Source organism: Chaetodon auriga, chromosome 13 (genome assembly GCF_051107435.1).
Source record: "Chaetodon auriga isolate fChaAug3 chromosome 13, fChaAug3.hap1, whole genome shotgun sequence".
Classification (NCBI taxonomy): Eukaryota; Metazoa; Chordata; class Actinopteri; order Chaetodontiformes; family Chaetodontidae; genus Chaetodon; species Chaetodon auriga.
Genome location: NC_135086.1, coordinates 21,750,272 through 21,776,332, shown reverse-complemented (window position 1 = coordinate 21,776,332; position 26,061 = coordinate 21,750,272). Strand labels below are relative to the sequence as shown.

The window sequence follows — 26,061 nt, the reverse complement described above, 5'->3', positions numbered from 1 at the left end:
CTCCACTCAAAATTGCATGTTTGTAGAATCATAATTTATCAGTTATTTGCAATAATTGCAATCCCGATTCCAAACATTTAGAATGCTGTGTAAAACATAAATAAAACATAATGTGATAATTTGAAAATCCTATCTGACATACACTCAATTATAAACAGGACAAAGACAATGCATTTAATGTTTGACCTCATCAGCTTCATTGATTTTTGTAAATATCTGCTTAATCTGAATTAGATGCAGCAATATGTTTCAAACAAGTTGGGACAGGAGCAAAAACACCTGTTTGGAACATTCCACAGGTAAACAGGTTCATTGGTAACAGGTGATAGTATCATGATTGGGTATGAAAGGGGCATCCTGGAAAGACTCAGTCGATCACAAGCGAGGATGGAGCGAGGTTCACCACTTTGTGAACACCTGATTGGATAGAAGATATTACTGCATGGACTGAACTGTCGTCGGTAAACACAGCTTGTTTGCGAAGGACTGCGTTCTGTTTTCATTTGCGTTTCACACGGCGTCCCAATGCTTTTTGGAATCAGGGTTGTAATTGCTGTCAAATATAAAACATCCAGCACGTAAACCTCATTATTTTGTTGATTGCCGACAGTAAACACGTGTTTATGTGCTCCAAATGATTGTTTATGAGCAACTCCTTTTTCCTCTGAGTTTTGGGGAAAAGTGTCTTCATGGCATTTTACCTTGAGTTGGAAAACACAAAAAGCTACTGCTCACGAGGAGAAAAAATGCAAACAATGAACATGAATCAAAACGTTTATTGAGCTTTTTACGTGCTTGGCACCTGTATTTACATTTTTTTTTTTAAATGCCTCAAAAAAGAATTACTTTGCTATTTTCCTTTTTCCACACATTTTTATAACAGATTGGCCTGTAAAATTGTTATATTGCTCAGCACTTAAATACACATCTCTACAACACACCAAAACATACTTTAATTACTCTGTTTTGCTATTGCTTCTTTTTATAACTTTTCACACAACAACTTTTAAGCTTATGTTATTGATTGCATTCGGCATCTTATATATATATGCTTAAAAACATAATCCACTCAAAAATAGTGAAGCCATTCCAGTCTATGAGGATAATGGGTTGATGAAGTTGTGTGGTGGAGTCCTGATCACTCGTGTACTCGCCCGCTGAGAGTGTTCAGGATGAAGACAGAGTTCCTCAGTGAACCTACAGTTCTTTGACACAACGCATCCACGTGTCGTATCAGACACTTCATCTCCTGCATGTATGTGGAGCAGTGAGTCATTCAGTTGTCCAGTTGTCCCTTTAATTCCAGAACTTCAGACCATGACGGCAAACCACTGACCCCATGACGTTTCTAAAGCGATACGGCACAAGTGCTGGGTGAAGCAAAAACTTCTGGATCACAGTGAAGAGCTTTTAAGTCCCAAAAAAAGTCAAAAATGAGTCACTTGAAAAGAGTGTTGATATTATTGCACCATAACAGATTCACAACTGATAATCCCTTCTGAACCAGAGCGTGTGGGCTCCTACCTCTTCCTTCTTACAATCGGAGTTTCTGTCCTGTCAGAAACAGTCAGGCTGTTGTCCAATTTTTTGCTTTATTATGACAAACAATTAAATAATAGTTTTGTCTCCCTCTGTAATGTTTTGTAGGTCGTGGAGTGTCTTTAAAAACAAAAACATGAAGTCAAATCCTTTTCTGAAAGGTTTGTTTTGTACCTCATGTGAAAACACCGGTTCAACATCGACACCAAACCGGGTTCATAGATTAGAAATTAGAAAAGACGTTAGAAACATGGAGGACTGTGAGGTTCAATACCAGTTTCTACACCATGTGCATGGACATCTGAGAGGAGGAGCCATATTGACGTCCATCACAGGAGCTGCTGCCCTGCTGGCCACTGGCAGTATTGCTGATCATGTGCATTGTGTCCATGCTTCCATTGGACAGGTACTGGCGCTCAGCGAAGGCCCCGGCAGGAGACGAGGAGCACAGCAAACCTCCCTGGGGCTTCTCAGGGCTGGCGGCCAAACGAGGGGAGGTGGGGAAGTTGTATCCGTACAGGTTGTAAGGGTTGTGCAGGGAGAAAGCGTTGTAGGAGCCCTGCTGCACGTGGTGGTGGCTCCCGCTGAACATGTGGGCGGAGGAAGAGGAGGATCCGGATGAAGAGGACGAGGCAGAGCTGGAGCCACCTCCAGCCTGCATCACGTACTGAAGCTGGGAGGCTGGGAAGGAGCCGAGCTGACCGCTGTAGGCATCCACCTTGCCTCCAGTGCCGCCACCACTACCGCCGCCGGTCAGGGAGGCATGAGCACTGCCCTGCATGCCAGCAGCAATCAAGGAGGAAGTCCTCTGTGGTAGGAAGGATTCAGAGGGCTGAGCAGAGGCCACAGCACTCCCTGCAGCCTGGAGGCGTCCATAGGAACTGTCGGCCAGGCCGCCATAGCCCTGCAGGGCCGCCATGTTGCTGCGAGCGCAAGCCGGGTACTCGGACAGACCCAGGTTGCAGAGCTGACTTTCCCTGCAGCCCACATTAAAGGTGTTGGGGGCAAGATGGAAGGTCGGAGGGGAGCAGGAGGGAGACAAGAGGTGTGCCGCACCAGAAGGGGAGGGGGTTCCCGTGCTGGAGGTGGTGGGAGAAGTGCCTGTGCTTCCACCTGCAAAATAGACACATACAGAAAGAAATACAATTAAACTTCACATTTTTGGAGTAATGAATAGTTTCAGAGGATTAATCGTTTCCTCATGTTGGCAAAGCGGTGGTGCTGTGTCAGAGCATGATTTAAGTGCTCATGATGGATGGTCATACTTCAAATTGTGCTCATTAAGTTATTCTAAAATCAATCATAAACAAAGTGGAGCATCTTTTTTTAGTTTACTGTATTAGAGTGTTAGGGCTATTCAACATAAAATAGCTAAGAAAACTGGTTTGGCTGCCATATTTGAACATTGTGTGAAAACTGTTGTTTTAAATGTATTCTTGTATGTTCAAAGAATGAACTATGGGCTGTTCTCCTATGCACCATGCAAGTTCTTCATCATCAGGATGTATCTTCTGTGTTTGAGCATGTGTCGTCCTTGTCTCTTTCTTCACAAAGAGCAGATGGAAACAAAATTCAGTAGTAATCACCATTGGGACCATTTCCCAGTGGTCCACATGCACTGAGTCAGACTAATAAAGTAAGCAGTTAGTTACATTATGAATTCACCTGTCGCCAATTTAATATATAACCTTGTTCATCCACATGGACTTCTTCAAACTCCAACATTCAGACTAATTGCAGGGCCTTACACTTTCTACTGGAAACAAGATCATGGGCCGCATTGTAAAATATATTGCTGGTATGTGGAGATAAATATGGATTGAGTTTTGACCATGTCTGGTCAACAGAGCTGCCCCACATCCCAAGTCTTTTCCTCAATAAAAAGCCATGCACTCTCAGTTTTGACATCCACTAAGTCAAGCCTTTCAAAGTGAAATGATAGCTGTGGGATATCAATCGCATATTTCTCCATTAATGAGAATTTGGCCAGAGTTCATCTTGCCGTTGGAGAAATTCGGTTTGAACCAAGAACGAGGAGGAGGCATAACTAAATAATCCAGGACTTGCTTGGCCAGGGTTCTGATTTTTCACCATATGCCTTCGATAATATCGCTGCAGCACTCTGCTCTGCTCTGTTAGAGAGGATGAGGGGGGGCTTGCGGGAGGGAGAGAAACAAAGAAAAGGGGGAGAGAGAGAGAGAGAGAGAGAGAGAGAGAGAGAGAGAGAAAGCAAGGTAACATATATGAGGGAAAAGAGAAGGGAAGATAGTTTGGTGATGTCATGTTTTCCTCTGGTTAGAAGGGCTGGAGGTGCTTCAGCGCCGAGGGGGAATCGTTGATTACTTGAAGGGAAAAGGGTGTCTGGTGCCATAAGGGCAAAGGCACACACACACACACATAAGCAGTTACTGCACACACACACACACACACACACACACACACACACACACACCACTGTCCTTTCAGGGTGACACAGGGTTCACTGGCGGTGCAAGAACTTTGATTAAATCCTAATCACTTTGGAGGAGTTTAATGATAACAAACACATGTCCGCCTGCTCAGACAAAATACGGAGCGTCACGTCATGCTGACCTCCAGAGGTAACAGAGATAGGGTCCGTGAGGAAACTGAGTTGCTTTAAAGCGGCATGGCCCTTGATATGAGCCATGACTAAGACCTTGTGCCGGCGCTGGAGCCGAGACAAAGGGAGGTGGCCCGACTGACTCTGACTCGTGTCACGGAGGCGTCCAAAAGCCACAGGGTTTGTTTAACGATTTTATTTTCAAGGGCGCGCGGTGTGAAAAGTTCAGCAGACACCGGCCGACCTGCCAGAGGAGCAGCGTATGGCCAAGCTCAAATGAAGGACAACCGTAGCTGATCCAGTGTGTGGTGATATATGCAGGGAAAATATGCAGAGTTCAGGTTGGGACAGCACATGCACCAAGGTCATGCTAATTAGCACTGCGCTCTACTCTCAGTTTTGGAGATAGTTAAGATATTTGCTAAATTAGGAGCAGATTGGACCATATTTACTTTCATTTGTAATAACCATCAAATGTTGTGTGCCAACAAGTTGACACATTCACATCCAAGTGAGATGTGATAGAAAACGTTACAAAAGTGCATTAACACCAGCAGTGAGTTTTATGGGATACAAGAGTGTTTCTCAAAGTGGTTGCTAAGGATTCAGATCACATGCTAAACGAGGAATAGTTTAATTTCGATAATATCCAGCACACTGGAAAAGATCCCAATGAGTGATTATTTCAATCTAATCGATTTCACATCACACTCATGTCATGTCAAGAGCAGATGGTGCTACAACTCAAGAGTGAAGATTCTTTCATATGAGCTTTTTTTTTTTTTTAATCTAATGAGATGAATGGGCTCTAAAGTGTCTGCTTTAAGAAGAAAGGTCAGAAAAGCCGTGTTCTGTCAGGTGTCTGACAGTAAGCAAGGCCATGAAACGCATTTGAACACTCGACAAATGCTGTTAGCAATGCTCCTGCATATCTGGCATCACTTATTTTGTTGTTGTAAATGGGTGTCATCTGGTGGAGGTCAAACCATCAGCTTAGGATTTCAGTCTTTCAGAGGAAACCGAGGCATTCTTTCTACAGCCCCTAATTTGTGCCTATCTGCAACAATAATACAAGTAGAAATCCATCAAAGTGGCGACGCAGAGATTAGTCTTTACTTTGTTGGTAAGTGATCTGACCCTGACTGTTTAAGCTTCCAAAATAACTGTCTTAGGAAACTGAAGTAGAAGTTTCAATTAGAACTGGAAGCAGACAAGACAAAGATGAGGTTTGATGTTTTGTTTTCTCCCGTACAGAGAGAGAGTTTGCATTCACACACCTTGCTGTTTCTGCATATTGGTGAAGTCTTCAAATGTGAGGGTCCTCACAGGAGGTCTCCAGAAAGCATAGGTCTCCATGATTGCCTCCAGGCCAGTCCTGACAGAGAAGACAGACAGGCAGAGAGAGAGTTCAGAACACAAAAACAAAATGTGTGTGTTGACCAGATGATATGAACACACTCACAGAGAGAGAGAGAGAGAGAGAGAGAGAGAGAGAGAGAGAGAGAGAGAGAGTGAGTGAGTGAGTTTGGAGAAGAGTGAAATGGAGAGGGCAGAGTTTAGCGGTTCTATATATGAGACTTGGACATGAATTGCTATGTAAAGATAGAGTGGAGTATTCTGAGCAGAGAAAGCAGCCGCACTCCCTCTGGCTGTGTTGTAAAGGGAGCTTCTCCGCTCTTTGTTTTGGTAGCCGGGCTGGACGTGTGTGTGCGTGTTCGTGCATGTGAGGCCCTCCCTCTGAACTTCTGGCCTTCCCGTCGTTATAAAGAGACGAAGAGAATGACTATTTTAATTATTTATTAACATTCTGTTATTCTCATTGTAGTTTTCCCACTTAAATCTTGATTGACACGACAACTGCAACACTGAATAATAATGACAGCAAAACAAAAAATACTTTCAGAAATATGTGTTCCTCCATCATTCCTGCAGTCCTGTAGATGGAGTTATTATATGCTGATGTTGCCTCTTCTTTCCAGTTGAGCATTGTTTTAAGATATGTGCCATTTTACTGTAACACACTTCATCATATTTAAAATTTAAATAAAGCCTATTTTTATTAAGGGCCATAAAATATATGACCAATACACACTGTGTGTACATGTGTGCTTGTGTGTGTGTGTGTGTGTGTGTGTGTGTGTGTCTGTGTGTGTCTGTGTGTGTGTGTGTCTCTAATGACTGGGGAGAGATTGAGGTGTGTGAGAGACAGACAGAGGAGATCAGGTGAAAGGAGAAGGCCAGTGATATAAGATTATATTTGTGTGTGTGTGTGTGTGTGTGTGTGTGTGTGTGTGTGTGTGTGTGTGAATAACAGAGAGAGAGAGCGAGAGGGAGAGGTTGGTGGTAAATGAGTCAGACTGAGAGAGCGCATGAGAAGGACAGAGAGAGAGAGAGAGGGAGGGAGAAACTGGAGTCCTGCTCAGAGGAAACTGGAGCCATTAAAAAGGAGCAGGTTTTTACTGTGCACATAAATCTGGGTGACGTTTCATCTTGAATCTGTACACGGTTCTCCTTCCTGCTTGATTTACTTCCCTGCACGCCGCTCGGCCCTGTCCCAGGGAAACCAGCGCCCGTCCCTGCTCCCCATGTTATTTTAGGGCCACTAACTCCCTGGCCACGGCAGCTCGTTAGTGCACCATGCTAATCGGCCGGACCCTCTCCATCAGTGCACTCATTCATACAGCCACACTGCTGCGGGACCAAAACCCAACAAATGAGCTGTATCCCTCCGCTAGGCCATAAAGCCCGGTCACCAGACAAAACTGACGACACCGCCATAACTCAGAGCTTGAGAGAGTTCTGTATTAAGATGCTAATAAGAAAGTCGGGAAAAAGAAAACAAGTCGGTGCTTAATTTGAGAATTAGCAGTGCAGGTTTGCCCTTTCTATTAATTTTGAATTTCCCCTCAATGTGGAATTAGTTGGTAATGTTTCACAGCAAACAGGCTGCATTCACACTGCAGTCACTTTACAGCTGAAACCCAAAGAAATGTATGTTAGCTTTTTTGACGACTGTTAATGCCACCAATATCCGATACTAATACAAACTGAGCAATGTTTAAAAGACACATGTGGCAGAGCAGCAAAAACAAAAGATGTCACACCTGTTTTGATCTTTGCAGCTGTTGCTTTCCACTTCTGCAGTTTGGCTGAATTGACTGCAAAACGGGCAAGTGGTACTGTTTTATTACAGGGGGATGAAGCCCACATTTTCCTAACCAGGATAACTGGATGTCAAGCAACATTTGTGTTGTTTCAAGGTAACCGATCTCGATTTTTTCTTTCAATATGCTAATTATTTATTTATTTTTTTCCTTTGCTAAATTGGTTAAAAGCACAGTCTGCAGAAACTATATCTAGATAAAATGAATAATTTCAGAAAATAAATAATCTCATATTTAAATTCAAAACTAGTCGGCATTACAGCAGAATACTGCTGAGAATCGGGTAGATCACACAGTATTTTTGCTACTCAAAGGTGACTTTTTGCAGTGTTGAGGCATCTCCTCAAACATACAGTCAGCCAAGCCGACGGTGGCCTAAAAATGTTTGACGAGATGTGTTTGTTGTCATGACAATAAAACATTTGTACTTTATCGGAATTTCAGTCTGGTGCTCTGTGCACACTTTTTGTCGAATAGCATAAATCTTCTGTTTCTTTATGACAATCCTGTTTCAGTTTTGACCTTTGATCCCAGTCAGCATGTCCATCATTACAACTGAATCCGCTAAACTGGACCTTTGTGTCGAGATACAAAGATTTCCAAACATGTCAGATATGTTGGCATGTTCCAGGAAAATCAGTGCCATATTCCATCTGATCTGACTGCAGCCAAAAAAGTCTTGGCTTTAAATATTTCTCTGAATATAAATGTGATACTTCAGCGTGCTACTCAAACAAATGCATGTGATACTCACACAGGATGTGAGCCACATATCTTGGCTCCTCTGTGCTCACATATCTTCATGTTTCGCATAATTATCCTATCGATTATAATTGTCGATTTGGTTGACGTGCAGTATCTGCTGATATACATGACATAAAAATGACTACTCGAGTCCATGTGACCAACCAAGCAGTAACAACAGAGGAACACCAAGCAGAAAAGTGACAGATAAGGCCTGAAGTTTCCTACAGAGAGACACTCCGCTCTCTCATCACTCACATTAAAACATGTTGGTGAGCATTTATGTTTATAAAACGTGATTGCATGCCTTTCTATGTCTTGTCCATATATGGTTTGTAATATGTGCGGGCAGAATGCAACATTCCTGAACTCTGTCAAATTGTCAGGACGCTGAAGAGGCTCACTTTTCACAGGCTCAATCAGATTTAAGAAGTGTGTGTGAGTTGTAGGAGGCAGGATTGATTTGACACAGGAAGCACACGTGCATCACCCCCCCCCCCCCTCAATAAAATGAAAAAGGAGACAACATTCACACACAGGCACACAGGAGCCAATCAGAAACCTGATTACCCTTTATTAACTGAGTGAGCTGCAGCGGAGGCTGATGCCAACATCCAACCAACCACCACCGTTGACACTCAGATGTTAGTCAGATGGGGATATGTTGCTTTAAATTCATATCAATTTTAATTGTTTTAACTGTTTTTTGTTTTTTTTTTATCTTTTGCTTCTTTGTTTTTCATGCTCGTTTCTGTAGTTTTCATCTTTGAAACACATATTCTTTTTTTCTCAAAAACAAACTTAATATAACTAGAGATAAAACTTTCTTATTATTATTATTATTATCATTGTTATTATTATCATTATTATTATTATTATTATTATTATTATTACTACTACTACTACTAATGTCCAAATATGCAGCTCATCCTCATAATTCAAGAATTCAAGACAGAGTTTGTGTCAAAATATAGTTGCCATCAACAATGCTTTATACCATAGACAAGGTCTTCTGACTGAACTGGAGATACGCAGGTTTTTGTGAATTAAAAATTCAATCTGAGGCGCATGGAAGCAAAAAAAAAGTTAGCTTCCAGCTGTGGTGTAAAATCTAATGTAACAATGCAATGGACTGAAAAATACTGTTTCTGCAGTTCCATTCTGTGTTCAGCAGACACCCCTGTCCACGATGACTTACAGTGTGTGACCAATTACACTCCTAAATCACCATAATTATGCAAAATCAGCAGTATGAAGGTCACTGGTCAGAGTCTCAGCTCTCTAACAACATTCATGAATGACCAAAGATAAAATGCAGCTCTAAACACAAAGCAGGAAATTCAGAAAAACAACGACAGGGCTTTTAAGGTGACAGAAGCCGAGTTCTCACTGGCCTGCTTGAATCCGGACAAAACAAATCCCAACAGGACTGAAAGGAAGGATCCACAAGCCTTACGTGAAGATAAATTCATTCTCTCTGCGGACAAATATCTCATTCTCCGTTATCTTTTCATCTGTAGCTTTTCTGCAATGAAATTCTAAAGCCAGTTCATAAATCAAACGGTCTATTGTTTGAAAAACGAAAAAAGATGTCTCAAATATCTGTGTGCCAATAATGTAGACCAGATGAGGGGGCTGCTTTCATGTGCGGAGGCGTCTGGTGGTTCAGCACACCCCCTCTCCTTCCTCCTCTCCTCCACAAATGTTATATATGATAATTCAGAGACTGAGTGAAAGAGAGGCAAATCAAGAGAATGGGGGGGGGGGGGGGCAGCGAAGGCTTGTCTTAACTGACAAAATCAAGCACATGTAAGAATATTAGTATCCTGCATAAAAGGTGTGTGCTGATCAGCAGCATGATTGATGATCCTACAGTGTCAGCAGCCAATAGCAGTGCTATCTCTGGCTGACATCAGCACAGCACTACTGACAACAGAGCTGATGCAACAGCTGACAGAGCGATGAAAGGTTCTGACCAGGCAGGTTGTGTGTGATGTTTGCTGTCACAGGTTTTTTTCACCTACAAGAAACTGATGCTTGTTGAAGATTGTTGATAGAGAAACCACATCAAGAAGGTTAACTGCAACCTGTCTGCTGGCTAAGATTGTCACATTATTCCACATTAAATGAAAACAATGTTAAACAATTATTTTGGAGTTTATCATTGGAGCACGACATGTTAATAACATGATAATATACAATAAATCTGACGATGTGGTGTAAAACAACAATAAACTGGTGAAAAGTGACGCTGATTGATTAATTCCTACTTGTGGTTTCTCCACTTTCATGCATGAACTGTGTTATCAGCATTTGAACCTTTATGTATATGGAATGAGAAGAATGAGACAATGATAGAAATAAAGAGAGAGGTCAGGTGTGCAAGTGACCCCATCTAGTATGATCGACTCTGTCTGCTGCTGCAGATCTGAAGGGTTCCTCTGAGGCAACAGAGAAAGCAGCTGTTTTTATGTGGAGCAGCGTGTGGTACTGAGAGCTATCTTCAGAGGACTATTTCCATATTTAGATAGATAGATAGATAGATAGATAGATAGATAGATAGATTTTTGTGGGGCACATAGTAACAGGCTGTATTGTGAGGCTGCTCTATCAGCAAACAGGTGCTGGGATAACGTACCTGTTTCTGCCAGAGTCCCGGAATCCTTTAGCGAATGGGTTGCGGTCGATCTTTAGTCTGGTGATCTGCACACAAGAAGAACAAGGAGATGTTTGTGATTATTGCAGGTTAAAATGAATGATTTTCCAAATCATCTAAATATGCAATGAAGTGTGCTAATATTAAACGCTGCAAGTCATCCTTTGTCTCTAAATCATCTCAAAGAAAATGTTTTTGGTTCCCACCATGCCATTTAGTATTGCCAGTTAGTTTTAGGAAGTAAAGTAAAAACTGTTGCATTTTGGTCAGTTTAATTATACACAATTTGGGAAGCACTCACCACCTCAGAGGACAAGTTCTAAGGAGACAATGCCCTCCCAAGTATAGTTATAAGAAAAGTGCATGTGAATTTGATCATATTTATATTGAAATCTGTGATGTTTCCTGCAGTAAAGTTGAGGAATTTTGAGAAATTGCAAGAAAAAGTAAATTTAACATTGCAAGGGTTGCTTGAATTTGTTAGTTGGGCATGTTAGGCACCAGGCATGCTGGGTCAAGTTTTGCAGACAATATATCACTAATAAATAAAAAAAAGAATAAGAATAGTAAGAATAATGGTTTTCCTGTGTAGAAATAAAATGAGAGCTGCACACCTGTTGGTTCTGGTAGGCAGTGACGGTGGTGAAGACGGTCTCTGGGAAGCTGAAGGTCTTGACCCCCTCCCCGCTGGGCACTGCCTTGTTTGGAGACAGCTCACTGCTGAAGTCTTTTCTGATGACATGAACACGAGGCTGATACTTGTGCATGGAGTGGAGAATGATCTGAAAATATGAAAGGAAAGAAGGTGAAGTGCAGCATTTAATAACATTATTAGCAGTGACAGTGAGGTCTGTGAAGGCTCATCTGGATCAGCCAGCTGGTACGATGTCTGACCGAAGTTGAATCCAAATTACTGGAGAAGAAAAAAAACAACACTCTAGTCTAGAATTTTTTCTTCATTTGTGCATCTGCAAGTGTGTGTGTGTGTGTGTGTGTGTGTGTGTGTGTGAGAGAGAGAGAGAGAGAGAGAGAGACAGAGACAGACTAATTGGTTTCCTAAATCCTCTTTTTTGAGGACATTTGGAAAATAAGCAAAAAATGATCACAGACATCTTCCGAATTGAGAACATTTTGCTAGTCCTGAGGATCTATTCATGCTTCCATGAGCTGCACTGCAAAAAGATTTCAAACTTTCAGCTAACCAGCATAGTGAATGAGGGCCCTCGTCTGTTCGGTAACTCATCACAAATCCAGGCATGCATGTGTGATGTGTGCCTTTAAACTCTCCAGTTCAAGACAAAAAACACAAAACATGAAGTCTGTCTGCAAACACATAAGACATGTTAGTCCATTGTAACATCAATTAGCTTGACTGATTTTCTATCAGGGCTACGTGACATCCAGCGGAAACAGAGTTCACACTGCGATGACGCTCGCAGGAGGGCCGAGGATTATTTCACAGCGGAGCGGAGGCGTCAGACGGTGTCGGCCCCAGCCTCGCCTCGGGGCCTCGGTCTGCTCTTGATTAATCTGAGAGTGAGAAAACCTACCCAGAGCCAAACACCCCCGACACCCACCCACCCACCCAGCCACCCCCCACTCTGTTACAAAAGAGGGGGTCGTATCGAACCGGGGCTGCGGGGGAACAGTTCTGAGTATCATAAACATTACATTTAACATTCCAGACCTCAAATCACGCACGCAGATTCTGATGGGGCAGCTGTATGGATACACACAGATGCCTGCTGTAATCTGCAGTCTTCCCTTTTAAAGCATTCTGCCTCCATCTGTGTTGCCCAGCCTTCATTTCTGTGGTATTCTCAGCGCGCCGTGCCCAGAGATCACCTGTCGATCAAACTGCATGGGCGGTGCTGTGGTGTCTCTTTCCTCGGGTGCTCAGTAAACTTTGCGTAAAATTTTGTGGGTTGTTTTCCTGCTGCTGTTCTACAAATTGGTGAGAAAGCGCTCTAAAAATGGAAACTACAGAATTAAAGTACGGTAGCCTGTCAGACGGTTTCAGCACAATGACTACAAGATCAGACTTGTTTGTGTCTTTTTTTTGTGTCTTTATGTCCTTTCCAATATGATCATTTAATTGTGAAAGTGGGGGGCAGCAGTTTTTAGAAGGTTTTCCTTGTCTGTTCAGCTGATGTAGTCAAGCAGGATTCACTTCTTTTTCAGTTTCTGTAAATCTTCTGCTGCTACGCAAGGACAAGTAACACATGTATCAGATGATTTCTGCCAGAAAAGAACTAAAATAGAAGCGGAACAAACAGAAAAGCTTTTGTGAAGTGGATACAGGTTGAATCGCAGTCATATTTTAGCAATATAGATTTTACGATAGACACACACACACACACACACACACACACACACAGAGCTGCCATAAAGTCCAGAGGAGTCATGCTAGTCCCCAGCCGGCCTGAGGTGATGTAAAGTCAAAGCGGATCACACATCGACACGCTGAACTCAGAACAAAGGACTCAGAGGGCAGCCAGAGGACATCAGCTGACAGTTGTTTACACTCAGATACTATTAGGTTTAATAAGTGATGTTTTCATTGTCATGGTAGGTAATGACATTCCTTTAATCCCCTTTGAAAATCATCTGTACGCTCACACCCAAGAGACACCGACACATCCCACACAGCAGATGTCGTGTGTATCACCATCAAGTCAAGTCACATCATATTTAGTTAAAAAGCACATTTTAGACGACAGTGGGGCCTAAATTGATTTTCAAACACAGTTAAAAACACTTCAATGGCCATAAGAATGTAGCGATCAAAGCAGGAAATCACAGACTGTGGTTTAACTTTAAAACTACTGTTAATATTTCACCTGTGAAATTCCAACCTGTTACAGCCAAAAGCACTGATGAGTACAAACAGTACTGACTGTATACGAGCAGGGCTACAGCACATCACACATAAAACTGCTGGCATATGAAAAACTTGCATCTCTGAAAGGCCAAACGCTCTAAATTGAAGAAAATGTTTGAAGCAGATTGCGTAGAAAATTCTCACAGAACAGCATTTCTACATTACAATGCAACGCACCACTTGCAACAAAATGGATCATTAACAACAAAGCAACTATGAAACAAAAGCAACAAAAAAAATCTTTGGCTAGCCCAGCCTGCTCCAGTGTTTTATTGGGTTTTCCCATAGACCGGCGAGGGCCGACAGGAAATAGAGGACGGGCGAGAGTGACAGCATGAGGCGGATCTGAACCCACAAGGACGAAGCCTGAGGCTAACGAGTCCAGCCAGGAGACGAGGCGTCTCAAAGGCAGAACGTTTTCGTGTTGTCAGCTTACAGTGTGACATCCTGTGCGTGATGCCACATGACGCCGAGCTGCCTGATCATTTGGCAGGTTGATGGATGACACAAAGTCGTGATACACATGAAAATTTATACTTTTCAGCTGCTTTTTGACTTTTTGATGAACCAGTGTGCGGTGTCAGTGACATGTTTTTAAAAGGAGAATTCAGATTCAATACTAAAGTGGAAACATACTAAATAACAAGAAATATCCTGACCTTTATCGGTCTCAGAACCCATCCGCTATCGCCTGATGACAGTTTGGACTCCGGGGGCAGCGGTCAATGTTTTGGGGGTTCTCGGCGTAACCAGAGCTTTTCCAGATGACAGGTATCCAGGCTAAGATTCTCTCTTTTGTGTCATTGTTTACAGTCTGATTAGCAACTTGAGATGTTTTTGATGGCATGGCTAATCTCTGCAATTACATATCTGCATATGCATTAAATAAAAAAAAAAAAAAAATTAATTAAAGAAAAAGCTAAATCGTCATCAGATGACAGCTGATAGGTTCAGAAATTGCATTCTGCCTCCAACCAAAGCCTGCTCAAACATGATTGGTCAAAACTACTGAGACAACAGACAGAAACCGCAGCGCTTCCAATCCCAAAATCTTATCCCCTGCAGACGGATTCTGCATTCATGAGCAGATATCTGCTTATAGAGAACAGAACTCAAAGTTTTGGACAGAATTATTATCAGAATCAACTATTTATGTACATTTGGGCTGGTTAAGCAGATGTGGAGAACAGTAAATTCGTTTGTTTTTAGTCATGAGTGTGCAGATAAAGTGGATTTGTAATCATGAACTTAATTCAATCAATGAACCAGTTATCAATAATGTGTCATATTTTCTAGACTCATCTTTGGATATGCATGTAAAACTTTAATCTGCAAAGAAACTACTATATTTTCCTCTGGGTTGGAGTAGAAGTATGAAGTAGATAGTAAATGGAAAGGCTTAAAGGCCCGAGGTGGGTGGGGCAAAATGTCACACGCTTTCATACACCAATCAAGATTTAACAAAATCTGAATCAGAATCTGAGGACAGTTGATTGGTCAGCATTGAAGAGGCAGATCAGCTGAGTTTGTAGTGTTGATAGATAAAACCTAACAATGATTTTTTTATTTTAAATTTGATAGTTGCTTATTAAGTCAATAATATTTAGTGTAAAAGAAATTCCTGTCTTTGAGGCTTTAAAAAGAGAAGAAATACCAAAATATTAAATGTCAAGAATTTTATGTTGTTGTCAATAGAAGCTAATCACAAGACTACAAACTAGTGGAGGCACTGTTTATCAGTCTGGATGACAATGTGCCGTCTGAGACAGAATAAATATTGTTTTTTTTCTCACAGACTCTGCTTCTGTTGTACGCTGTGACGTCTGATGATTCATGACATGTATGGTGTCTGTTTCTGATGAGGCAGACATTTCACGACACCACAAGTCAGGAGGATGAGCGAGAAGTGGTGAGGTTTCCCACACAGGAAGCTCCAAAATTAATTTCCTTTGGCCTCTAAACCCCCTCCAGGGAAACAAAGCTCTTAAACTGAGCAGCAGGAGAGGAAAGACAACCTCCCCTCACTCTGAGAGAGAGTCCTGCATGTGAATCCTCGCCCACTAACACTCATATGTTATTACATTTGTCACCACTGAGCTGATGTGATCATCTGCAGAAGCGTGAGGAGCCCCACGCAGCTCCATACACTAAACTGGACGCCACCATTTTGTCAGAGCACAGGATGCATTCCGACGCATCACTACTCCACTTTTCTAATCATGGCGTCACCTGGCATCCCTGCTCCTCTAATGGCGAGCTCAGAGAGGAAATTGATTTGTTGCAGCTCCTCATGCTCGTTTCAACTGTATTGCGGACCGAAGCAATCAAAGCAGTTGTCCCTAAACGACAGTCATGACAGGAGACGTTGTGCCGCCCGCCACGGAGAGAGAGCAGATCATCTCCATCAGAGAATAAAAGCACACGGAGTTCATACAGAGCTGAGACACTGCTGGATTTGCTATTAATTCAATCTGCTTTAATTTCCACAAAAGGCTAAATTGAACTGAAATGAATGCTCCAAGTAACTGTACACATTTTGCAGAGAAGATTACATAAATGGAGCTGAGTTATGCAGTTCAATTTCATTCAAAGTTTCCATTTTTCAGATTTTTATGATCTTTAAATGCCATACATGCACAAGTTTAATGTTACTTTTTGCAAGGGCCGTTTGAGATGAAATATTTAGTGACAATTAAATTCAGCCTCGTATGTTCTCATTATCGACACATCATTCCCTCATGGTTTAAAGCCGGCTTGGTTGGATAAAGATATTGGGACTATGAGCTAAAATGTCTTTAAAGCAGCATTAATACATTCATGGCCACTAGGGGGCAGATAAACATTCATTTAATGTTTATTTGGAGCTGTGTCCCCCCCCCCCCAATCCTTTTCACTCTGATGCGGTCTCCACCAACGTGGCTTGCTAACGCTACATTTCCAACTATGTTTACCAGCTACTCAGCAATTTTACAAAGCCTTTATCGGAGTGTTCATGCTGGAAATGATAGTTGAAATGCTGCTGCACAGATGAAAGTTACTGCACAGCTAAGTAATTTTTAGAACATTTATTTTAATATTATTTTATAGTACTTTATATTGCATTTTCTTAGCTTTCATTGCAGGATTAAACATAAGGGGCCAATCAAAAGCTGACAGTTTTCTTCCACCTAATATTGTCGCTTTCCCATGAAGCCCATTTCTAACTATAGAGAAGTATAAAGTGCAAATAAGGGACTCACTTTAGCCTGCTGCCCACTTGCTGATTATACATAAGGAAGGCAGTAAATCAAACAAATTGTGGTCTAACTTGTTGCATTACAGTTAAATATTTCACCTATGAAACCCACATTACACATTTAGAGCAGCCAAGAACCAATAAGAAACTTACTTTAGCTCACCACCTCTGTTACTGACTGGCTACAAGCAACGCAGTAAATCAGGCAGATTGTGGTCAGACTCAAACTTTAGCTCAGTGGTGTGGCTGCTGGAGCGTACTACAAATCAAATTCAATCATTAAGTGCCTTTAACGAAACCGTTTCATTACAAAATGCTTTACAGAGCCATGAAGGAAATGAATATTACATATTAAAACAAGGGCATGGGTTCAAATCCCAGACCTCTAATATCTCTCCACGCTAATCCTCAAGCCTAATAATATTCAGCCAGGGTGGACCATCTTCAAAAAGAAATGGGCTGACTGTGGGAGGGCAGTATGTGGCGGAGCAGACCGTCATGTATTGCACAAAATCAATTTTGAACAAGTCTCATGGCTCTGTGAGTCACGAAAGTATGAAGTCCATGAAGTACGGTGTCAACTTTCCTTTCAAGCAAACGCATCAAAAACATTTCTGTCCAAAAACTGCCTCACAGCTCCAAGAGTGCATTCACTGCTATAGCACCATGGAGTGACATGAAGAATAGAGCGCAAAAAGGAAACTAATGAATTACAGCTTTAAACCCAGAGCGTTTCAGCTGAAATACCATCTCTGCTGCAGGATTCCGTACATAGTCAGCTATGAAAAAAATAAATAAAAATAAAAATACTGACGTCTGATTGGTCTGTCGGTCGAGGGGTTTTAACTCGCTGAAAATGTGTGCAATGGAAGTAAACCCTGATGTCTGCGGAAAGATTCCCCGTATGTTGCCTTTAGATCATGTGGAAAATATCAGAATTAAGAGTGCATGAGCAAGTAACGCAGGAGGGGCAATGTGCACGTCAGCACTAAATATAAATACAAACCCAAACAGAAAGATTGGGGTTTTTATCTGCTATCTTTTGCTGTTTGCGTTTTAATATATGTGTAATTTTCAGCAATGATATTTGAACGCAAATAAGCCTGACACACTCATTCAGGGTGCAACATAAAACTAACATCCAGTGCATCTAAAAACTTTTGCAAAGTCAGTGCGTTTATGAAGCCATGTGTAATTTATGTCATGATGAAAGATGGCGTGAGAAAAGGTCTCTTACATGTCCCTGGTCGTCCAGCTCGTTGTTAGTGAGTTTGAGCTTGTCGAAACTGACCACCTGCCTCATCCAGGTGTCTCCTGAAGCCAGAGAGTCTGGGTGGATGTAGGCCCGCGGAGGGACAGGGGAGTCGGCATTTCCTGCCACCATCCACTTGGAGCTGTGGTACACATACCTGGAGGACAAGACAGGGAAACTGGCTGAAGCACCAAAACTCCACCAAGAACTCAGCGACTGAAAAGAAACATTATAATGATCCTCAGCAGGAAAAGTATCTGTTCAGTATCTGTGGCATGCAGGTTCAGACTGTCCAAACTATGAACCCAAAATGTTCCACTAAATTGTAATTTGTCTTATATTGTGGCAAAATCCCTTTTTTTTTTTTTTTTTACACAGTAAACATTTTGTTGTATAGAGTTTGTAGTTGTATTGAGAGTACCGTAAACTATATTAATGAAGGACAGATGCACCATAGCTGAATAAAGAAGGAGAAAGGATGGGACTATTTAATGCATCAAGTACACATTTGTAAAATTGGAAAATAATGAAATATTTCAGAAAACATATTTGGATAACTTTATCAGCTGTTGAGTTTGCGAGAATTGTTTTAATTAATTTTAACATGCACATATTTGACAGGTCCTGATTTTGCTCAGTTTCATGTTAAAATCCTGCCTGCTAATGTCAAATGAATACTGGATTTTCATACTCAAGCGTCCTCTGCATCCCCAGTCTGTTGCAGAAGAACCGTCCACTTCTAAATTTTCCTTATCTGAAATGTTAATGCAGCGTGGAAAATCCCGATGCCTTCCTACAACCGCGTTTTTCATCTTCTCCTCTGCGTATATTGCTCGGATTTCTTGTGCTAACCATGTTTTTATTCCGATCTCCAGGACTAATATTCCCTCATCACTTCGCTGTTTTGAAAGCTCATTTGAATCTCTGAGGTTACTTCAGGGTTGAATGGGTTATTATAAAGGCTGTTTGGATTTCAAAAGGGCTGCAGCGCCTCTGCTTTTTTCACTCAGCTGGAAAACAAACTCCAAACACTCGGCCACGTTGCCACAACACCGGCTTTTAAAACTCATCTGTTGTTTCTTCATTGTGCTTGAAATTTCGAACAAGAGCAACATAAAATATTCCATATGCAGTCACACACTCGGCTGCATAGTTTCAATTAAGCCCAGCCATAATATTTGATGATGTTGTGTGTGAGTTTGGGTACTTCGGGGCGTCCCACCCATTAAACAGCAGGGAGAGAGGCAAGAAAGAAAGAAAGAAAGAAAGAAAGAAAGAAAGAAAGAAAGAAATTGACTTTTACCCTCCTTTTAAAAATCAAGTCCACAAACCACCAGACAACACGGACAAAGGACAAAAGGAAAAGAAAATAAAGGAAAGGATGGAAGAAAATTAAAATGCAAGAAAGGAAGGAACAAAGGAGAAAAGAAACAAATGCGAGCACAGAGAAAATGATGCAAGATAAAGAGAGCGAGCCAGTCATCGAGAGAGACAAAGAAAGAGAAAATGAATGAAATAATAGTATGTATGACGGATGGAAAGAGAAAAGAAAGGTAGAACGGGAGAGGAAGAGGAGAGGGAGAGAAGCACAGAGTGGGAGAGCGAGGTTGAGAATAAGTGGAGGAGAGCGACTGTGAAGCACAGCTGTTTGCCTTTAGTTCTGGCCCTGCGCTCAGTTGAAAGTGTTTTATCTGCAGCCTCTCTGCCAAAGTCATCACTCACTCCTGAAACATGGACAAAACTCTCATTTGGTCCTTTTGTTATTGCCTCCAAGGGCTGCACCACCCCATTACACACACACACACACACACACACACACACACACACACACACTGTATAATTACATTCAAATATAAGCAAAAATACATACTCAGACTCTCTCTGTTACAAAACACACACACAAATACCTACACATTTAAAAGGCATTAAGGCCTTTTCTCTGTATGTCGGCGAACACACCCTCTGGCGGCCATATTGGAGGCAAAGTCAGCTCAGTATGTTTTTAACATCACACTTGTGATCAAATCAACCTGAAAATGGTCTTCTAGAGGTCCTCAAGTCAGTCCAACCCCCCAAAACCCAAAGATGAGACGCACAAACAGTCAGGTATCATGTTCACACTTTCTACTCATTTGTCCAGTCTGGCTTCAATTTAGAACATTACACTGAATAAACATTAGATCAAATTTGGCTTTGTTGTGTTGGAGATGGTGCCTGTCATTTTAACTCTTTCATTGCTCCCTATGTAATAGACACTCAGTAGTTTCCAATGAGCATCAACATTTTGGAAACTTATGAATCCTATAATCTATAACAATGCAACAAATGCAATGTGGGACGATCGACCTCTTTGTTCTTATTTGTGTACATTTTATGTGCTTTGATGCCACAGAAACAATGGGACTATGGAGGAGGTTTTGAAGGTTGGAATGGTTGAAACCCAACTGATTTATTTAATCAGAGGTTTCCTTAAGCGGCCGATCCTTGGGGAGTTTAAGAAGCTTGCACTGGAAACTGTAGGCTGCATATGTAAACGGTCTGTGTTAACAGCCTAATGTCTAATGCAACCACACAACCAAAAGCTTTTATTGCTGTTTCTCTCTCCCTCTGTCCTGTTTGTTATACAATACACAATGTAGTCATCACAGGAATCCAGTTTTCATCACTGAGCTAGATGTTTCTGCGTGGTTTGCAGCAACCGCATGCTGAGATGTCTTAATAAGCACATTTGGGTTTTTAATCTCGCTAGCACAATCCTTCTTTGTCTGTTAATGCATGATGTCTTATTGTTCTCTTATTTGTGCAAATAAAGACTGCACTATTAATAAAGACAGTGTGACACTTGTCAATAGCCTGCACTGGAAGCTCATAAACATTCAGTTATTTTCTGCTGTTTCAACTAAGCCCTCATGGCCGTGCTGTTCCTGTATTTTCCCGCAAGTCATGGTGTGGACGTTTCTAAGAGAGGGATTAATTCCTTGAATTGTAACTTTCTGCAGTTGAACTCTTTTATTTGTCTTTTGCATGGTGGCTGTCGCTGCTCATGCTGAGTTTACACACTTCCTGTGTATCAGGAGAGAGCGACCACACAGCAAGTGTTGGCTCGCTAAGTCAAGTCAAGTCAATATTATTTATACAGCCCAAAATCACAAGTCAGCCTTTAGGTGGTTTACAATCCGTACAGCATACAATATCCTCCATCATTAGACCCTCGATTCAGATTAGGAAAAACTTTCTTAATTTGGAAACTGAAGTTGTATATTAGAGACGTAAACTAACCCTTTATTGATATGAAAATGTCTTTGCTCACTCGTAAACGGTGAAACAATGAAGTACAAAAAAGAACACCTAACTACCTGTTGCAGGTTTTTATTATATCTAATGCCAAGCACACACCTCCACACGCAGCTCTGACTTTTGACCTTAACACACACACACACTCACACATGCATACACAGCCACAAAGGGTGCCAGGCGTTTCTGTAATTTCCTGTTTGGACTGCTGTTTAGGGTTACGCTCGGCGTAGCAGGGAAAGTGTTAAGGAACGAGGAAACTTTAGCCCCAAACAGGACTGGAAATCTGATTAGTCCCTCCGCTTTCATCTTCCATAAATCTGCCATCTGGCACCGGCAGGATCAATAAAGACTGGACTTTATGTGACACTCTTACTGGACAGATGGGGGTGAGGGGAGGAGGGGTCCTTTCCCTCCTCAGCCAACACTAAACCACACAGCTGACAAATCCAAACTGCAATGCATACTCTTATTCTCTCTCTCTTCCTCTCACATGCACAACTGCAACTGCATCCACTGGGATAAACACACACACAGTGTGTGAAAATACACACGTAGAGAGACACACACCAGTCAGAGAGCAAAAACAGGTTGTCAGTGTGTGTGTGTGAATGTGTGTGTTCTCAGCTCATCGCACATATACTGTAACACAGGCAGGCATGCACATAAAAACACACGCACACATTTACACACACGCCAAACCCAGGCTGTATATTGGGTTACTGTACTGACAGAGTAAATATTGCTATTGAATTACCATTCAGGGTTGACTGGTGTGTGTGTTCTGAGTTTGTAAGAGAAGACCAACAGCTTTGTGTGAGCGGATGTGCGTTCTTGAATTTTTATGCTTATGAGGACCAAATGTCCTCACACAAAGATAGATAAATGAGATTTTACTGGCCCTCTCTTCTACACAGATCCACTTTCAGACGAGGATTAGTGTTTATGGGATCGAGGTTAGAATAAGGTTAGGATAAAGTTTGTTTAGGCTTAGACTTAAGGTCAGGTTTAGGTTAAATTTCGGGTTATAGCAACTGTATTCATTGTTTGTCTTCACAAGCATAGTAACATAAATGCCATTGGTGTTTTTATCCCTTTAAAAATGTATGTCTTATTGTAAGTTGGTTCCTATATGTGTGTGTATGCTCCTCTATTCTATACTTGCAAAGACCAAATGTAGTTTAAAAAAAAAAAAAAAAAAAAAAAAAAACAACTTCCATCTGAGTTTATTGGAATTAGGATTAGACTGAGGTCATTTAATTATTATGTAAAGATCTTGGGTTAGGGTTAGTGGTTGGGAATGAATGACTGTCCTCACAAATATAACCAGGCCCAATGGTGTTTTATCCCCTTTTACTGTGTTATTAATTATGTGTGAGTACTGTGTGTGTCGTTCGATTTCTATACTTTATGACAAGCATTGCAAAAATGACAATATTTACAGTTTTCATATCTGCATGGGTTTGAAATTACGACTTGAGTTCATTGGATCGAGGTTAGAATTAAGATTAGGTTTACGTTAAAAGTTGGCGTTTTGCCAGTCCTCATATCTACACAGGGCCAGTTTAAAATCAGGTTAAGGTTAAATTTAGAATGAGGCTTAGGCTAACAAACTGGGCTAAAATCAGATTTAGGCTGGGGTTACTGGGGTCAAGGTTAGGTTAGAAATAGGGGTTAGAGGTATGGCTGGATTGTGTTCAGCGGCTGTCCTCACATGTATAGCAACATTAATATGTCTGTGCATGTGTTTGTGTGTGATGACCAAATGTCCTCACAAAGACAAGAGAAACTTTAAATTTGATGTATTTCTTCCAATCCTCACATCTACACAGGGCCAGTTCAAGTTTGCATCTTGGCTTCATTGGATTAAGGTTAGAAGTAAAACAGCATAAATGCTTGTAGATGTTTTATCCCTGCTGAATGTGGGTACCTGGAGGTGTGTGTGTGTGTGTGTGTGTGTGTGTGTGTGTGTGTGTGTGTGAGTGAGTGAGTGAGAGGAAGAGAGTGTGTATGTGTGTGTGTGTGTGTGAGAGAGGACGAGAGACAGAGAGAGAATGTGTGTGTGTGTGTGTGTGTGTGTGTGTGTGTGTGTGTGTGTGTGTGTGTGTATGAGTGAGTGAGTGAGAGGAAGAGAGTGTGTATGTGTGTGTGTGTGTGAGAGAGAGGACGAGAGACAGAGAGTGTGTGTGTGTGTGTGTGTGTGTGTGTGTGTGTGTGTGTGTGTGTGTATGAGTGAGAGGAAGAGAGAGAGAGAGTGCATGTGTGCGTGTGTGTTAAAGCACTGCAACATGCTCTGACACACAGTTGGAGGAATGAGGTACGTTTGGAGAGCCAGACAGCTCCACGTTCAGCGGCTTGAGCTCGGAGCAAACCGAGCGACTGTCCACATAAAAGAACTGTAATATATGGAGATTTAATGAGCGTGGTACCAATGAGACGTTCCTAAAGAGGGGCAGGGAGCCCAAGTAAAGCAAGTCGATTCCAATAAAGACCGTATTTCCAGACCCCAAACTCCCCAGGACTGTGAGACACACCAGTGACAGCTCCCAGCTCAGTTTGCAAAGGCCTGTGGTAAATTCCCCAGCCAGGAAGAAAATCCTATTTAATTTTACAAGACCTTCTGGCCTCTAAAAATCCTCCATGATGTCTTGGTTCGCTGGTGGGAGATCAGGGAGAGGTGGCAGGGCAGAACGTCTGCTACGGACTGATGGAAAACTCTACTTTAATAAACAGGAAGATGAAATGAAGAAAGCAGGAGGCTCAGCACAAACACACACAGAGCTGAGGACACTTCATTTATGTGCATTCATTGTTTGTTTTCATGCAGACTTTTAATTTCTGTCAAACAAACTGTTTTTTGTCATAGACAAAGGGGGAAGAGCCTTTTCTCCACTTCCTTCTGAGATGACAGGGTTTCATTTGCTGAGGAAGAGGGGCCGTATCTGTCGCATGCTCAGCCTTCAATCAGATACCCTCTCCTCATCGCAATGCATGAAAACAAAAGAACTACCTCCCCGTAAACATGTTTTATGTCACTGAACTTTAAAACTTTGGAATATGCTCACCAGCTGCCAAGAAAAGCCACGCTGGCCATTAAAACACTGCTGAAAAACTACTGAGAACACAAACACAACTCAACAGAACATGTTATGCAACTGTGTTCAAAGACATGAGTGTGTGTTACTGTTCATACAGTGAGCTCTTCCCTGGATTTTTCAGACTGTGTATGTTTTGACAGGTCAGGCATTACTGAGCTTCATTGTTGAATACTGGTTTGCATTTCAGCTTTTGGAGAATGTGTAAATGTATGGTGTATTCAAAGGTTTTATGAATGAAGGAGTTTCTCACACGTGAAATACAATGGTGGAAAATCCTTTGAATGAATTCACCACAATGAAATGAAAGAAATGCCTCACTGCAAAGTACAAGAGCTGTGTTCAAATTTTATTTCGAGGGGCCATATGAATCATATTTGAATCAACTCAACTGGACGTATTTTCAACATCTGTCAGTCAAAGTTTGAAGTGACAGCAGGTTTTAATTTGATATTTAGAATTTTGATGAAATGAAACTTGTTTGCATTTGCATGAGGTGAAGTATCCCACGTCTTAGTTCATTTGTTGTCCAAAAACAATTAAAAGCACCTGAGTGAGCCACACTGGTCCACTGGGGGACATGTTCCATCATTATGATGAATATGGGCACTGCTGGTTACTTTGACCCAAACCCACATACACCAGCACAGTGCCTGACACACTCAATACAATACCAAATATGTATAAATCCGCAGCTGAAAATAGTCCCCAACAAATGCACTATTTTCTCCTTTTTGAGTAGCGTTTGTTAAAATCTAGAGTCCCTAGCGGCTTTAGGAAATTTTAAAAAAAATTAAAGTGTACATTAATGAGAAGTTTTTAAAGATTTGCTTCCTCAGCAGGAACCTGTGGACCTGAGTGCCACAGACAGGCTGGGAAACGGGAACGCATACAGACTGAAGCCTCGATCACAGTCCAGGAGAGACACGGACTTGCACACAGACAGCGGACATGCTTCTCTACACACTACAATCGAGGGTCTGCATATGCAAACACATTACACACATACACACAAGAAAACGTGACCGCAAGAGCTCCTGTATTTGTTGCATTTGGATGAAAAACATGAAAAAGTCAAAAATGATCAACTGCTTAAAGACGGGGGACACAGTACAATGCATGGACCAAGCGTGCACTTGCAGTCCAGACAGCCTACGTAGTCGTAAATTTTGGGGCGCACACAGATGTCTGCACAGGGGTCACCGAGACCCTCGCGGACTTGGAAAAATAGAATATCTGTTCGTCCTTTCATGGGATTTGTTGACAGTAACAAGAATACAGGATATTGCCGGCCTTATGCTATTTTTGTTAATATGTAGAAAAATAAGAGGGTATCTGGAATTTTAAACATCAATATTAAATATCAGAACAGAAAACTGTCTGCTGGCAGCTTTGATACAAAAAACAGCAGCGTCAGCTTTTGGAGGCCCCAACTGGTGGAACTCTATTTTGAACGTAATGAGGCAGGCTCTGGGTTATTTGCCACATTATCACTTCATCACACACAGTAACAGCCTGTGTCTGCATCAGCGTCTAGAAAACCAGACGCAACCACTGAATACGCAGGTAAACACATTTTTCTCATCATCTTGATCTCACTCGCTCGTTTCTGTCATAATA

At 41.7% G+C, this 26,061-nt stretch overlaps 1 protein-coding gene across 1 annotated transcript in view; it reads right to left on the bottom strand.

The window, feature by feature from the left end:
- Positions 1-1,819: 1,819 nt before the first annotated feature.
- tbx15 (T-box transcription factor 15) overlaps positions 1,820-26,061 on the bottom strand; it is a 36,018-nt gene continuing 11,776 nt past the window's right edge. Inside the window, exons 4-8 of the mRNA XM_076747287.1 lie at positions 18,038-18,209; positions 11,299-11,466; positions 10,667-10,731; positions 5,398-5,495; positions 1,820-2,652 (exon numbers count right to left, since the gene is read on the bottom strand). Coding sequence (XP_076603402.1) covers positions 1,820-2,652; positions 5,398-5,495; positions 10,667-10,731; positions 11,299-11,466; positions 18,038-18,209 — 1,336 coding nt within the window. The remainder of the gene's footprint in view (positions 2,653-5,397; positions 5,496-10,666; positions 10,732-11,298; positions 11,467-18,037; positions 18,210-26,061) is intronic.